The 15,959-nt window shown below is 39.9% G+C and overlaps 3 protein-coding genes across 11 annotated transcripts; all 3 read right to left on the bottom strand.

The window, feature by feature from the left end:
- On the bottom strand, positions 1,680 to 2,201 carry LOC105173820. The gene has a single exon (XM_011095700.1). It carries the CDS (start codon positions 2,199 to 2,201, stop codon positions 1,680 to 1,682), a length of 522 nt encoding a protein of 173 aa, XP_011094002.1.
- On the bottom strand, positions 2,223 to 2,901 carry LOC110012928. The gene is made up of 2 exons (XM_020698061.1): positions 2,625 to 2,901; positions 2,223 to 2,452 (listed from the first exon to the last, which is right to left on the bottom strand). Exons 1-2 carry the CDS (start codon positions 2,899 to 2,901, stop codon positions 2,223 to 2,225), a joined length of 507 nt encoding a protein of 168 aa, XP_020553720.1.
- LOC105173605 (protein FAR1-RELATED SEQUENCE 2) lies at positions 9,684 to 15,020 on the bottom strand. 9 transcript variants are annotated; one of them, XM_011095408.2, is made up of 10 exons: positions 14,910 to 15,020; positions 12,546 to 14,643; positions 12,386 to 12,442; positions 12,236 to 12,304; positions 12,084 to 12,149; positions 11,918 to 11,986; positions 11,708 to 11,773; positions 11,551 to 11,625; positions 11,387 to 11,466; positions 9,684 to 10,110 (listed from the first exon to the last, which is right to left on the bottom strand). In XM_011095408.2, exons 2-9 carry the CDS (start codon positions 14,586 to 14,588, stop codon positions 11,425 to 11,427), a joined length of 2,487 nt encoding a protein of 828 aa, XP_011093710.1. In that variant the 5' UTR covers positions 14,589 to 14,643; positions 14,910 to 15,020; the 3' UTR covers positions 9,684 to 10,110; positions 11,387 to 11,424. The 9 variants fall into 9 exon arrangements, with proteins under 9 accessions (XP_011093710.1, XP_020553551.1, XP_020553552.1 ...); XM_020697892.1 differs by having other exon boundaries at positions 14,856 to 15,012; XM_020697893.1 differs by having other exon boundaries at positions 11,379 to 11,466; positions 12,546 to 15,012.

Below are 15,959 nucleotides of genomic sequence, written 5' to 3'. Positions count from 1 at the left end.
AAGTGTCAAGAGGAGCCTATACACTATGATCTTGACTGAGATAATAAGCCCCTCCGGATTGGGTTTAGCGCCTTCAAAGATGACTTCATTGCGATGTCTCCAAAGGGTGTGAACCGTGCATGCCAAAGCTAGGTGTCGCGCTTTGTTATGAACGGAGGAGCCGGTTTTCTCCTTCTTTAGCTATTTCACCGCGCTGTGCAGGGTGGACATACATCGGTTAATCGTAAGCCATTGTCGGATATGGGACCAAACATAGTTGCTGAACGGACACTCAAAGAAAAGGTGTTTGGCCGATTCCTTGATGTTGATGCAAAGTGAGCACAAATCCTCCTCATGGAGGAATCTAAGTATGTCCCTTGTAGCTAATCTGCCGCGCAAGCCAAGCCACATAATAAACGAGTACTTCGGTGCAATGAAAGCCTTCCAGATAGATGATTTCCAATGCTGTCTTGTAAGTTTTGGCCTGAAGTACTCATATGCTTTCGACGTTTGGAGGCCCTTAGTGGTAGTCCATCCCGTCATATGTTCAATTGCTGCCGCCGGTGACCCAAAAGCAGTGACTACCCTATTGCGGATATCAGCAAGCCGTTTAAGGAGTGGAGAATCCCCCTTCTTCGATTGCTAGTCCCAAATCGAGGCACATCTAAGGTAGACACCGTTGACCCACTGCACCCACAACGTGTCTGCCTTGCGGTGGATGTTCCATAGGATGCGTGCAAGGAGCGCAACGTTCCAAGATTGAATGTGCCTAATACCGAGACCGTCTTCCTCCTTGGGATGGCATATTTCCTCCCAAGCGACTGGTGCCCTCCTTGAGTTCCATAGAAAATTCCTACAAAGTCGGTGAACCTTCTCAATGACTGCCGGTGGAAGAGGGAAAACTTGGAGCCAAAAGCACTCTACGCCCTGAATAACCGAACGGATAAGTTCCAATCAGCCTACATAAGATAAACTTTTGGATTTCCACTTCGAAATGTAGTTGGCAATTTGATCTACAAGCGGTGAGTAGTTGTTTACTGAAAGCCTTTGTGCCGCTAGTGGAATGCCAAGGTATCGGATTGGCATCTCGCCTCTCGCAATCTCGTCAAGCTCCTCATTCCGGATGCCCGCTGTAAAAATGCATGATTTGGAGGTATCGACGGAAAGGGCAGATGCGTCCCTAAACTCTTGCAGGCATTCCATCAAGACGTGGATAGATGGAAGGTCTCCTCGAGAGAAAAACATCAGGTCGTCGGCAAATAGGAGGTGCGTGATTTTCAACTTTTCACATTTCGGGTGATAGTTGAAGTCTGAGCTGGAAGTCTTCCTCTTGACCAATCTGGAGAAGTATTCTCTGCTAAGAAGGAAGAGGGCCGGCGACATCGAGTCTCCTTGCCTTAGGCCTTTCTTCCCCGGAAAAAACCCGTGGAGGGAACCATTCAAAGACACTGAAAAGGATGAAGTACCAACGCATTCCATAATCCAAGATATAAATCGTTGGGGGAAACCATACCCGTGGAGTACTTGGGAGAGAAATGTCCATGAGACCGAATCAAATGCCTTGCGAAGGTCGATGTTGATAGTACATCGAGGTGAATCCGCTTCCTCGACTATTGCCGTACCATTTCTTGGGCCAGGAAAATGTTGTTTGTGATATTACGGCCGCCAACAAACACAACTTGGCAGCGGTCTATTAAGTGCTACAATGCGAGGGCGAGTCGGTCCGGGATAATTTTCGTGATGGCCTTGTAGATGACGTTGTAGTACGAAATCGGTCGGTAGTCGGTAACAGAGGTGGAATGCTCTGATTTGGGCACGAGAGCAATGATGGTGTGGTTGAGTTGCCGTAGCATCCGTCCACTCCTAAAGAAATCCAAAACGGCCTTGCATACTTGATCACCCACCACGTTCCGTGCTTTCTTGAAAAAGCATGAGGAACATCCATCGGGGCCGGGTGCCTTGTTGTCATTAATATTGAAGATGGCTTCCTTGACCTCCAGTGCTGTGACTTCCCTACAAAGTTCTTCAGTAAGCTCCGAGGAGAGTTTGGGGCCCCAATCGAACACACCGTCATCGATTGGGATGGTGTGAGCCTCGGTGCCCAAAAGTGATGTGTAGTAATCAACGAACTCTTGGGTAATCTCATCGTCAGCACTAATAATAGTCCCGTCAGCTCTAGTGACTACCGTGATGGAGTTTCTAACAGCATTCTGTTTCACCATATCGTGAAAAAATTTGGTGTTTCAGTCCCCCTCTTTGAGGTAATGAATTTTGGCTTTCTGGTAGAAGAAATGTCGTTCGGCCTCGGCAAGGAAAACGGCCTTCCTCCTAAGACCTCCCAAAGACTCCCGAAACATTACATCTCTCGGATTGCTTTCAAGCTGGTTTTGAGCATCTTGCATTGCAAGGTCAGCCTCTTTGGCCCTGGTGGAGATGTGGCTGTAGTGTTGTGTGTTGAAAGCTTTCGGTGCACCTTTGAGTGATTTCAGTCTCTTGCAAAGGCTAAATTATGGCATTCCCTCCCTCCATATTCAAGTTCCATCGTTGTTCAATAGTAGTCAGGAAGTCCGGATGGTCTGCCCACATATTGAAAAAGCGAAATGGTTTTGGCTCAGTGGGTGTATGATAAAAAATAGTGACAATACCCGGGGAGTGGTCTGATAGGCATCCCGGTGGGTTGAACTGGGCGCCGCAATGTAAACCGACCTCGAGCCATTCGTTGTTGTAAAAGACCCGGTCAAGTTTGCACCACACAGGGTTGCTTTCGTTGTTGGAATACCATGTGTAATAGCAACCCGTTGTGGGGACGTCAAGCAGTCTAAGTACTGCACAACAGTCCATGAAATCCTTGAGTTCATACCAAGTTGGGGCTATTGCAAGCTGCTTCTCCTCAGGAGATTTCACACAGTTGAAATCGCCCATAATGAGTCATGGCATGCTTATCGTCTATCCCAATTCTGTAAGCTTCTCCCACATACTCCTTCTATTGACAACAGAGTATAGGCCATAAGTAAACGAGATATAGAAGGAGAGTTGAGAAGACTTATTCGTGGCACGACAGCGGATCACTTACGGCGAGATATCCTCCGGTTGAAGGTCGACAACTGCCGGGTTCCAAACCACAAGGATGCGTCCACCGGCAATGGTGTCAAAGTTGTTGGCTTGTCACCATCCCGGAAATGATCGGCTAAGAAATGTCGGAATTTTTTATGCTGCAAGCTTTGTCTCCAAATGCCCAAGAGGCAAAGCTGGTTATGCTTGATGAGGTGGGCTACCCCATTGTGTTTGAGAGGCCGATTGAAGTTCCTCACGTTCCAGAAACCGATCTTCATGGGAATCGAGGGGGAGACTCCCCTCTTGCCTACTTCGTCGGTTTACTGAATGTCATTGCAGTCTCATTGGTCTGGATCCCCGACATTGCGTGTTGAGTGATCTTCGGGGAATGAATTGATGAGCTATCTGAGTCCGTCGGTAAGGGAACCTCCCTATCTTGAAGTTTGAGCGAATGCGGTACTTTCGTGCTCACTCGTCCCTTATCCACCTCGCTGGCCGTTGGTGTCCCTCCACTGCCGGTTTGGCTGTTGTATCTACAGCTTTGCCCTTGTTCCTCCTTTGGACGATAGTCCACTCAGTGGTCTGTGGTTTCTTTACTTCTGCCTACTTGGCAGGTGCAGTAGCCGGGGCAGGTGCAGTAGCCACGGCCGGTAGATGTGCGCCTTGGCATATCTCCTGCACGAATCTGTGGCAGTCACTGCAAAACTTGGGGGTGAACTCTTATACGACCGGTTGTTTTCGAGTTATGCCGTGTGGCATAACAAACTCCACTTGGTTGACGAGCTTTTTGGAAGCATCAACCTCTACCAGTATTCTGGCATACGATACCCTTTCCATTTTCATCGTAATGGAATCCATGGCAATAGGACTGCCAATCCTAGAACCAATCTTCACGAGCTCATTAGGGTGCCAGCACTCAAGGGGGAGTGATGGGAGGGTGGCCCAAATCGGTGTTAGGCTGATATCGTCCTCTTTAAATTCGAAGCAATCCGGCATGTGCTTAAGAAGTAGGGGACGTCCATAAATGAAGTAGGGTCCACCAAATAATATCCGCTGCCTATCCTCCTCACGGGCAAAATGGAAGATTAACCAACGCTCCGTGCTGTTGGAAACTGGATCCCCAAGATTGGGACAGTGCACGGATCGCCTTTAGTCCTGGGAACTTGCCCGGCAATGTAGCCGACAAGGCAGAAACCCAGTTTCGATCAGACATCAAGCAAATCATTAGGCCCCAAGGTGAGGGGACCATCATCAACCGCAAACTTGGAGAATTTGTTATCGTCAGTGAGCTTATAATTGCTGCTGAATAATCTTGCAAATGAGACAGTTTTTTTGCCGGCATTTACAGCGGTAGTATCTTTTGTCGGTTGTTTATCATCCGGCCGGAAAGCAGTTGCATTCGGGGCATCGTTCTTAGTGATAAAGGAGGGGGAAACCTCCAGATCTGAGATAAAAATACTAAAACCCGAAGGATTAACCTTACCGGAGTTGGTGTTGGCGTCGGCTTGCCGGTCGGCCGGCTAACGGTCAGTTGCAGTTGATTTGACGGCTTTAGCTCCTGCCGACGGCTGGTCAGAGTGCTGGCCAGCAGCGACATCCGCTGCAGGTTTCCTTAGCTTCTTGATTTTGGCCATAGCAGGCAGTGGATGTGAAACTGCTGCACCATATGTGGAAGTGGTGTTGGTGTCAGGTTGTTGTTCGGCCGGCTGTCGGGATGTTACACCTGTTTTGACAGCTGCAGCTTTTGCCGACGGCTAGTCGGAGTGCAGGTCGGCAGCAGCAACCGCAACAGGTTTCCTTAACTTATTGATTTTGGCAATAGCAGGCAGTTAGTGTTAAACGGCTGCAGAATAATGGCAGTAGCAGGGCAGTTATGCAGCACTCAAAATTCGAAATTCAAACCCTCCGGCCACCAGAAATTTAAAATTCAAACCCTCCGACCACCGGATAAAGGCCTGAGAAGATGGTGGGAGGTGCGCAGCGGTAGCAGAATATTGAAAATGCAGTAGCAGGGCAGCTATTGAAGCTGAAATTCAAAAATTCAAAATTCAAAATTAAAATTCTCTGACCACCTGAAATTCAGAGTTTAAACCCTCCGTCCACCAGGAATGATTGTGGCTGGAGAAAGTGGTGGAAGGTGTACAGCGGTAGTAGCAAAAGGCTACAATTTGCAGGAAACTTGCGCCAGAGCAACAAGCAAAAAACCTGCAGCAGAAATAGTTTCTCCGGCAAGACGTCTTCAAAACTCAAAATCGTTCGGTAGAATCGATGAGCAACGAAAGGAGATGCGATTAATCGGTCCAGAATTTGCAGAAATTTGAAGGAGATCCGTAAGAGAGCAAAACAAGGTTTTCGGGCTACAACCAACAATGGAAGCCCCCGCGATGTGCGTTGAAGGTTGATTTGCGTAAAGCTTATGATACGGTGGAATAGGATTTTCTGTTGGCGGTTCTTCGACTTTACAATTTCCCAGACCTTTTTATTGGATGGATACGTGAGTGCGTTACAACCACAACATTTACTATTGCTTTAAACAGAGGCATCCATGGATTCTTTGCGGGGGCTCGAGGGCTAAGGCAAGGGGACCCCATGTCTCTTTATTTGTTTGTACTGGTTATGGAAACTCTTGGCCTCATGATCCAACAGAAAATTGATGTCCATGGCAGATTTCTTTATCATTGGCGATGTGAAGAAACAAGGCTCTTTCAACTATCTTTTGCGGATGATTTGTTACTATTTTGTCAAGCAGATGAGACATCTATACGGATATTTAAAGAGGGATTGGATGATTTTTCTTCCTTATCTGGTATTCATACTAATGCTGCTAAAAGCCAAGCTTTATTCTCTAAAGCCGCTCAACCGTTTAAAAATACAATTATTAGCATCCTCGGTTTTCAGGAGGGACCATTGCCAGTCAATACCTTGGACTTCCACTTATTGCCTCGCAGCTCTCCATCCATGATTGCCCATCCTTTGCTTATTAAGATTGATAAGAGATTGCAGGGATGGGCTTCGATCCGACTATCATTCGCAGCTAGAATTCAACTCATTAAATCAGTTCTCATGTCACTGCAAATTTATTGGGCTATGGCATTTATTTTGCCAAAAGGAGTTATTAAGGAGATAGAGAAACGGTTCCGCCAGTTCCTGTGGAAAGGTGAATCAAGCTTAGGGTACCCAAAAGTTTCTTGGAATCAAGTGTGTCGCCCATTAGAAGAAGGTGGACAGGGAATCATGGATGTAGGAGCCCTCAATCCAACGCTTATGAGTAGACATATCTGGCGGATTGTTAGTAAATCTCCCAGTTCTATATGGGTAACATGGATTTGCACTATGAGACTTCAAGGCAAATCTAGTTGGATAGTTGAGGCCAATTCTGGGTCATGGGGTTGGCGCAAATTACTTGGACTCCGACAAACCCTACAGCCCCATATCCATTATAAGATCGATAATGGGGAATTAGTATATATTTGGCAGGATCCTTGGTATCCTATGGGATCTTATTGACTATATTTCCACACGGCCCCTATCACACCCACACACGGGCGGACATGCTCCTGAGAGAGGTTATACACAATGGCATATGGCATTGGCCACAATTTCTTACTTCTACACACACACGGGGGGACGTTATTATGTTGAACATCATTCATAATTTGCCTCCTATACAGGGCACTAACGACTCGATCACTCTGAGAGGAGGCCCCTACACCAATAGGAGAGTGTATGACATTTTTCGTTCTTCAGGCCCAAAGGTAGATTGGTATTCACTACTTATGGGCCCATTCAAAATTCCACGGAATTCGTTTATCTTATGGCCAGCTCTACAGAAACGACTCTCTACCATGGATCGTACGTGGTTACAGCAACTTAATAGTGATTGTGTTCTCTGTTCGTTGGATACATTGGAGACTCACCAACACTTGCTATTTTCTTGCCATTATTCAAAGCAGTGTATTCGAATCTTATACAGGAAGGTCCGATTTTCATGGACAAACAGAGGATGGATGATTGATGGGATGGTTGTTGCGCGAAAGTGGCGGGGAAAGCACGTGGTTAACGCCTCCTATCGAAATCTTTTAGCATCTCTAGTATATCACATTTGGCAGGAGCCCAACAGGAGGAAATTTCAGCAATTGGATCGTGAACCGTCGGCATTAGCCAATATTATTCTAGACGAAATTAGATTGCGTATACTTAGTGAAGAATTGCCGAATACAATTAGCACGATAGCCTTGTATAGATTATGAAAAATTCCATGGCACTCAACATCAGCCATATGACTGTACATTATGATTTTTTTTAATGCAATTTACCTTTACCGAAAAAAAAAAGGTTGAGGCACTCGAGAGAGAAAACTTTCTAAAGAGAGAAACACTCGTGACCTCACTGAGAGCTCTTTCTTAACTATTTTGTATTTGATTACTCATTATGCGTATTACATAGCTTTTTACTTTCTTTGTTTATAGTAAAAATGAGGTTGTTTTTTATTAATTCAGCTAAATATGCTATTGCATAATCAATGGTGAATCTAAATATCATAATTATTTGTAACCTTCTTTTTTTAAAAAAATGAATTCTTCCATGATCAATTACTACTAGAATAAATATAATTTTTACTATTATTATAGTCAAAAGAAAAAATTCATAGCAAATATAAATTAACTACAGCTTCATAACGACCATCAGTTATTATTTCTGCATGTGAGGCCAAAATATTAGCATAACTAACTAAAATCATAACAAATATCTTGGTCATAGTAAAAATAATGGCAAATATTGATTACTTGTGATAAAAATTTAAGTTTTTATTTTTATTTAACTGTAGTTAATAATTTAATTTATTATGATTTTTTAGTTAGATTATTTTTATTTATATTATAGCGAAAAATCAAAATTTTCTTTTTTATAGTTAATGCAATAGTGATGTCAAACTGGCTTTGTTTATTATAAAAGAAAGGCTTAAAGATAATTTTTGTCCCCTAATTTCAAGTCATTCTCGTTTTAGTCTCCTAAGTTACTAGGGTTCCATTTTGGTCCCTACAACTGAAAAAATTCTCAATTTTGGTACAAATTTGGTCGGAAAGTTGAGTCACTCGCCGAAAAAAGTCACATTGCAGGCATGTGACTTTTTAAATTGGGGCTTGCATTGTGATTGGTTGAAAAAGATGTGGTGAAGACATGGCCTGAAGTTAGGGGACTAAATATTGCAGGCATGTGACTTTTTAAATTGGGGCTTGCATTGTGATTGGTTGAAAAAGATGTGGTGAAGACATGGCCTGAAGTTAGGGGACTAAAACGAGAATGGCTTGAAGTTAAGAAACGAAAATTGCCTTTAAGCCTTTTAGGATGGCCAATCACAATGCAAGCCCCAATTTAAAAAGTCACATGCCTAGCATATGACTTTTTCCGGCGAGTGACTCAACTTTCCAATTAAATTTGTACCAAAATTGAGATTTTTTTAGTTTTTCGGAATCAAAATGGAACCCTAGTAACTTAAGGAACTAAAACGAGAATGTCCTGAAATTAGGGAACAAAAATTACCTTTAATCCTAAAAGAAATGCAACGGAAACATATCATAATTAGGGGAAAGGTTTATTAACTTACCAAAAGAACTAATATATATTACAAGCATGTCTATATATATATATATACGAACACTAAGAAAATTATATAATTTAACTTACCAAAAAAAGGACAGTGAGAATCATCTCATATAATTGGATGCATGTATTGTTGCGTTCGAAAATATATAATAAAAAAGAGATATGCTGTCTGAAAGTTTTGGGATTTTTTTATAATTTAAAAAGAATATGGACAAGATAAAATAGAAAAAAACAAAACTTCACTTCTCAAATGAATTGAAACGTCTTCTTTCTTCCTCTTTTCTTTCTCTCTCTTTTCTATTGTTTTCAGCTTCTCTCTTTCATTCCGCTTTTATTTGTGGATATGAAGTTATTGAAGAATTTCGAGATGGTCCTACTGATTTAATTAATTTGGATTTGAATTTTTTAATTGTGTATTTTAGTTGAAGATGAATAGTTATTTACTTTTTAAAATGATATGATTATGCATATTTTGAAACCATGTAATTTGGTTGAGAACTTACATATAAGAAAAGATACCTTATGGTTCATCTTATTGTTGAATTTCAATATTTTCTTCATGGTGTTATATATTTCGGTATTTTTCATATAATATATTTTAGTTCTATGATAATATATACACATATATAAAAAAAATAAAATTTATATTATGTGTAACTGTATCGTATTCTAACTTTTTTAAATTTTCATACCACTGTGTCTGTGCCATAAGAGTAAAGGTGTTTGCTATAACTTGTACTTCATGTGTTGTTATGAAGGAGAAATGATGAACAAAATTGCTGAGATGGTATAGAAATAGAAGCGAGCATTGAAACTTTTTTAGCAGAAAATCGATGTCTTGCACCGCTCAAAATCCACTGCATATGTCGAGGTATAATCTCATTGCTTTATCAGTGGTGGTGTAAGGGAAAAAAAACATCATATTCAAGAATCGAAGTGTCGGTACCAAGAGCTTGTCTTAAAACACGTTTAAATGTACGTTTAAATATGAATGTTCAGAGTATGAGCTCAGAAACAATCAATAACTCTGTGTTTACATTTGACTATGGTACTTACAACTTAACATATACATAAGAAATACTACCAGACTTGAATCTTGATGCAGCAGAGGCAATCTCAGTCGATGCCCATCAAGGTCTCACTATAAGCTAACATAATATTCACAACAATGATCATAGAAAGTAACGAGAACGCTCGAGTATGACCACTTCTTTCTCGATGTCATTCTCTTGATCCGACAAGTCTGCCCTCTTCATGGTTTTGTCCAAACCAACAAAGAATGCAAACAATGGATGCATCTCCATCGTGAATAATGCGTAAGCTTGCATTTCAAAGCATACCAAGCAGAACCCATCAAGACGTGAGCGCCCAGTTCCAGTTCACCAGAGAGGGCGGTGTCTTACAAGAAACCAATAGGCATTTCACAAGTGCTTGCTCGACAAAGTTAATCATCTACCACCTCGTCTTCTTCTGCATAAGCAAAAGTTCTTCAGCCCAGAAATTCAATGAGTTCATCGTGGAGCATCACTATTTTGAAGGTGGATTGGACTGATGTTATAGGCAATATTTTCAGATGATGCTAAGTTAAAACAACAAGTTCTTAAGTAACAACTCTATTGTGTAATCCAAAATTCGATAGTACTTGATCTTTACAGTCATCAAATGAGAAATGTGCTTGTGACAGAAGGCAACAGAGTAGATGATATTGCCCTAAATGGAATTGGGAAAAGGAACACTATTATCCCGTTATAATTTACGTATAATCAAGGTGATCCAAATGCCCCTTGGCGTTCTAACAAGAAACATCAGTTAAATGGGGAAAAAACTGTCTGTCATAATTCCTTGGACAACAACAAACGCGAAAGTTTGTTCTAGTGCTGCCCAACAAGTTTAGCAATAAACTTAATCATAGTAGTAATTATCATGCTCAGCCAAGTTATATGATTGTTTTCAAGCAATGAAGGTACTATAGTAATCACAACAATAGGAACTATTTCATTGATTGCGTTAGTTAATCCCTACATCAAATTAATTATATGCACACTTGATAAACACGACAATAAAGAAAGAAATAAAGCCAAGAAATGTATACTTTGTCTATCCATCTAAATAACATACATATTTTCATGATAAAATCCTTCAAACGTTATAGCAAAATAGTCAAACAAAAAAGCACCCGTGAAAACACCAACTATATAAAATAACAAATTCCCGCCTCCTATAATATAATCATTAGCAATAAGAGGCAAAATGATCATTTAATGAACTTACTAATTGACTATTTCTTTTAAACCAAGAGCAAAATGGAAATTCCACCACCTTCGTTTGGATTTTTGTAAACAGAAAATTATTAAAGGGATACAGATGCAATTTCTAAAGTTCGAGGGGGCAAAGTGTAATTATGCTATTTCAATGGTGTCAGAATGTAATTAACCCTACCCTAAATTAAACGTTAAAAGAATGCAGCAATAGTAATCACTCATGCAGCAATTCCTACTCCAGTGAATACTGGGTTCTTCAAAAGCTACAAAAAGGTTTCCAAGTTCCAGTTCATGTAATCTCCACAACTAAAAATTTCCTCCTACCATCGACAAAAAAAAAAATCAAGAGGCTGAGTTCATGGATACAAAGAAAAATTATTTATTAAAAGCAGCAGTACCTTGTTAACAGAAAATTTAAAAAACTTCAAGTGCAGAGGATTAAAGAACTCAGTGTTAGGAAAGCAAATTATCACATACAAAATTACCATTCTACTGAACTGGAGGAGCCAGACATAGCAAGATGCTAATCACGTAAGTGTTTTGACATCGTACTGACTGAAGTTTCCTGCAGTAAAAGACAAAAGTCTAATTTGAAATCTTATAATGCAAATGAAAACAGTAAACATTAGAAAGTCTTCAATATACAAACTACATTGCGCAAGCCATCCCTTAGTTGAAAACAGCCTTCCAAGGGCGATACCCTGAAACTAAACTGACCCTGCAACTGCAAATTACAGTTCCGGGAAAACAGTGGTCATACATAATAATTCAGTAGGTTTAAGCAAGGATCTATGTGGACTATATACCAGTCCCTGCAGATTCTGTTGGGTGGTATGATGGTTCACACGTGCTGAAACTGCATTCATATTACCCTAAAATGGAAAAGAAAAGACAGTTGCCTGAAAAAGTTTAGCTTCCATAAATGGCACATGAGAACCAGGATATTACATACTATGGTTCATTTTATGGTAAAAGCTTGAAGATAACAAAGTTCAAAGTGATAGGAATCACTATACCAGAACACCCTGCATAAGTGGTTGATCACTGTAGTAATCTTGCAGAGAAGAGATAGAATTCAAATTCCCCTGCCGACATACAACATTGAAAAGAATCACTTTGATTACAAGTACAAGAATCCTCTCAACTAATATGCCTAAAAGTAAAAGCCAGAGAGCACAGTACCAGAGCTTGACTGCCCTGCTGTACACCATAATAGCCATTGATTACAGGGATTCTGGTGCCTAATTCCTAAAAATTATAAGATTCGACGTGGTTCATGGCACAAAAAGTAAGTTTTTCTTAAACCAATCAGAGAAAGTATACATTTGACATACCATCCCTTGCAAGTCCTGTGGAGAAATGAAAGAGTCATGAAGGCTGAGTGATCTTTGGTTCAACTGCTCCTATGAATAGAGTTACATAAAAATATAGTTCTGCATGTCCTCTATATATTAAAACAAATTAGAATTTCAAATGGAACAAACCACATCCTGGCTGCTGTCCTGAATTCTAATGGATAATGATTCAGCCTCAGCTTGCACCTACAATAGGAAATGACTAATAATTATGACAGGAGACTGCCTCATTGAAGTTTTACTTCAGATGCTGCAGCAGCATCTATAGAAAATTAAAGCAAACACTGACCTTTCGCTTCTTTGGAACTTTCTTTGTTTTTAATGCCTTCATGATGCTGTTATCCTCTTTCTGTCCAACATTTGAAAGAACTTGAGAAGCAGTCTTGTTAGTCTCTAGGACACACTTCATTGAATTGTTCATGACCGCACAACGCTCCAAAGCTTCTTCTAGAGCATGAGATGCAACCTGGTAAGCTTCCCCTGATAAAGAGCCTTCTTCACCCAGTCTAATAGCAAGTTTACAAAGATCATTGAGGCGCTGGACCCTAAAGATTATATTTGTTGATGCTAGACAAGTTGTATCTCTGATTTTTGCTTTTCGTGTCCATCGCTTGAGAATATATTTAGATGGGACAGTGGAAATGCCTAATAGTTGGAGAACTGATAAAGCATGTCTACACAGAAATCCGCTATACTCAAACAAATGGCATAAACAACATACGTCAGATTTTCCTTTATTCCATGATACAGTGAAGCTCTGCTTCATTTCAAGATCATCCACCCTAAATGTTATGGTTCTCTCATCTTCACCTTCCTTTCCAACAGTACAAGCAACTATTCCTGAAACTTCAGCTTGAAACTTGGTATATATTGTATAAGTGTAAAGCTTAGACATTTGCTTCTCGAAAGGTGAATGAGAAATCAATGTCGGCTGAGCATGCTGAGCTTCAATCTCTGCTTTACGTTCTTCTTCACAGCTTTCATGCAAAAATAGTTTATATTGATCAATGAACTCCTCAACTGTAGTTTCCTTCTGCAAGTACTTGTCAAAGAAAGAGGCCACGCTTTGGGATCGCTCAACTGTACAAAATCCACCAAGGAACACATCCCTCATGTAAGTAGGCATCCATTTTCTACGATCTTCATACAAAGATTGAATCCACTTATCATCTCCGAGATCAAATTTACTGACCATTTTCTGCCACCTCTTTTCAAATTCTTCATCTGTCATGGATCGGTAAGTGCATTTTTTAAGTTTTGCCAAAAAAACTTCAACTCCACTCAATTTATGACTTAAATTTGGAATAACCCCCCCAAACACATGCCAAGGGCAAAAATAATGGGAAGCATCAGGAAAAACTTCAAGTGTGGCTTCTGTTAGTGACTTGTCATTGTCGGTTATAACCACTTTGGGACTACAGCCACCAACTGCTCTAAGCCAAGAGCGCATCAACCAAACAAGAGTAGACTGCGTTTCTTCCCCAATCACGGCACATCCAAGCAAAATGAATTGAAAATGATGATTCACCCCAATAACAGGTACAAAAGGAATGTTATACTCGCTTCTTATGTAATGAGTATCAAAGAAGACCACATCACTAAAAGGTACATAATCATGCCTACCTTTGAGATCAACCCAAAATACATTTCTCATACATCCTTCTTTGTCAAAATCAGTTACATAGTAGAAACCTGGAGCCTCAGCTTGCATGTGCATGAAATAATCAAGCAATAACTGGACAGCTTTCTCATCTAACACCAACTGCAGGCCTTTCTTTTGGCAGAGAGCATTAGGATTTGTATTCTTCCTTCCCCTTACTGCATTATAGAAGTCATCAGGACTGATTTCATGATTATGCTCCTCCACGAAACTGTATATAAACCACTTCCCCTCCGGCCTTTTCTTGATATGCATGCTTGCTTTGCAGTCCGTCTTGGGACACGACCTTGTACTAATACTCGTGCTAGACTGGCGCTTGCTCCCGAATCTAGAACATGCAATTTTTATATCAATGAACTTGCCAGATTTCTTTGATCTTCGACTGGCTTTTATCGTGATGCCAAATCCAACTGACCGTGCGTACTCCCTATAGAAAGAATAGGCGTCCTCCTTCGTCTCGAATTCCATACCATTTTGAGGCATGTAACCACTTATCCCACTCTTATTACCGTCAAACACATTCACATTAACTCCATCTCCACCTCCCACAATAACATTATCAGCCACATTCCCTTCATTATCATTATTATCATCATCATCATTATCATGATGTAACTCGCCTGTGCTTAACTTCCCGTCCTTCCCCGAAGGCAATTTAAGATCAATCTCCATAGAGCAGACATACAATCAAAACTCTAGCACAAATATCTTTCTTTCAAAAGGGTACCTGATAAAACTGGAGCAACTAACTTCCACTGAACTTGGACAAAAATTGCATATAGGGTTTCACAAGAAAATTCAAGAATTCTTTAGATTATAGCCAGCAAAATAACTAAACTTCGTTCCAAACCAAAAAACATTAACCATAAGCTTCTAAGCTCTAAATTAATTGCAAACAAACAATTTGACGCAATCAAGAACACACAGAATCAGAATTACGTTCAGTTGCAAACCCGTCTACAAAGACGAACAGAAGCGTAAAACGGCACCTACAGTTATTCGGATTTTGCCTTGTCCACTCGGCTGCGGACTGGTGTTTTAGTTCAGTGACCTGATTCTGTTCGGGTTAAATAAAATTTACCTGCATTAATAGAAAAGTGCGAAAAAAACTCCAATAAATAAAACAAAGTGCAATTTGCCCAATTCACAAAAAGGTAAATTGTATCAGTTTTTAACTTACAAGAAAGTAAATTACACTTCTTTTTTTTTCCTTTTTTAACGGAGACTTTTCTTTATTTTTTCACAAGAATTTTTTTACACTTTTTCGTTAACATAACAAGAAGATTGAATTTAATCGGTTCGGTTTAAAGTGAAAATGAGTTTTTTCTTTTTTTAGATAAAATTGCAATTTGGTGCCACAATTTACGAATTTTTGAAATTGTGGCACTATAATTTTAAAAATAATATGAAAAGTGCGGCCGGAAATTCGGGGCAAAAACAGTATATATTGCTGTCTTGGAAGAAAATGGGAGTTTTCAACGTTATTTTTAAGCTCCTCCCCCTTATTTTCACCATTCTTTCTTCTCATTTTTTGCTTCTTTTGTGATATTGAAGCTTATCTCCATTTTTTCATCTTTACCTAAATTAAAAAAAAAAATACTCAAAACTTATATGAAAAGGTTATCTTAGCAATATATTGAGTTAATAATTAAAAAAGTATATATATGTATATCATATAAAAAATGGTAAAGAATCGAATGAGAATAGTGGCAAAAATATTTTCGATGAGAAAATATAAATAAATATGTTTTTACCTTTGTCATTAACCTCAAAACTCGAAATGAGAATAAAACCCGAAAAAGCCTACTTTTTAAATTATTTGAAGAAGCAAAAGACTACTTAAATGTTAATTTTGGGAATTATGTTGGAGGCCATTCACTCAATTTCAATATAAGGATGACCAATAGGTTCTATTTGGAACACATTTGTCAAAACTTGAGATATCACCAACAAACGTTCAAGACCCAACGAGCTGAATTTGATAGACCCCATTTACGATTTTCAAAACGTTAAAAAATATATTTTGCTAAAATTTATAGTATT

This window comes from Sesamum indicum, linkage group LG11, assembly GCF_000512975.1.
Source record: "Sesamum indicum cultivar Zhongzhi No. 13 linkage group LG11, S_indicum_v1.0, whole genome shotgun sequence".
Taxonomy (NCBI): Eukaryota; Viridiplantae; Streptophyta; class Magnoliopsida; order Lamiales; family Pedaliaceae; genus Sesamum; species Sesamum indicum.
Note: the sequence above shows the minus strand (reverse complement) of the source record. Positions and strands in the feature narration are given on the sequence as shown.

What these genes read in the sequence shown, in the direction of transcription:
- LOC105173820 (XM_011095700.1), bottom strand. Translation starts at nt 2,201, where the DNA reads ATGGTGAAACAGAATGCTGTTAGAAACTCCATCACGGTAGTCACTAGA.
- LOC105173605 (XM_011095408.2), bottom strand. Translation starts at nt 14,588, where the DNA reads ATGGAGATTGATCTTAAATTGCCTTCGGGGAAGGACGGGAAGTTAAGC. An exon ending in AGGACAGCAGCCAGGATGTG is followed by an intron (nt 12,305 to 12,385) that starts GTTTGTTCCATT and finishes CTCTATTCATAG; the next exon opens with GAGCAGTTGAACCAAAGATC. An exon ending in AGCAGGGCAGTCAAGCTCTG is followed by an intron (nt 11,987 to 12,083) that starts GTACTGTGCTCT and finishes GTATGTCGGCAG; the next exon opens with GGGAATTTGAATTCTATCTC.
- LOC110012928 (XM_020698061.1), bottom strand. Translation starts at nt 2,901, where the DNA reads ATGGGCGATTTCAACTGTGTGAAATCTCCTGAGGAGAAGCAGCTTGCA. An exon ending in CCTATCAGACCACTCCCCGG is followed by an intron (nt 2,453 to 2,624) that starts GTATTGTCACTA and finishes AATCACTCAAAG; the next exon opens with GTGCACCGAAAGCTTTCAAC.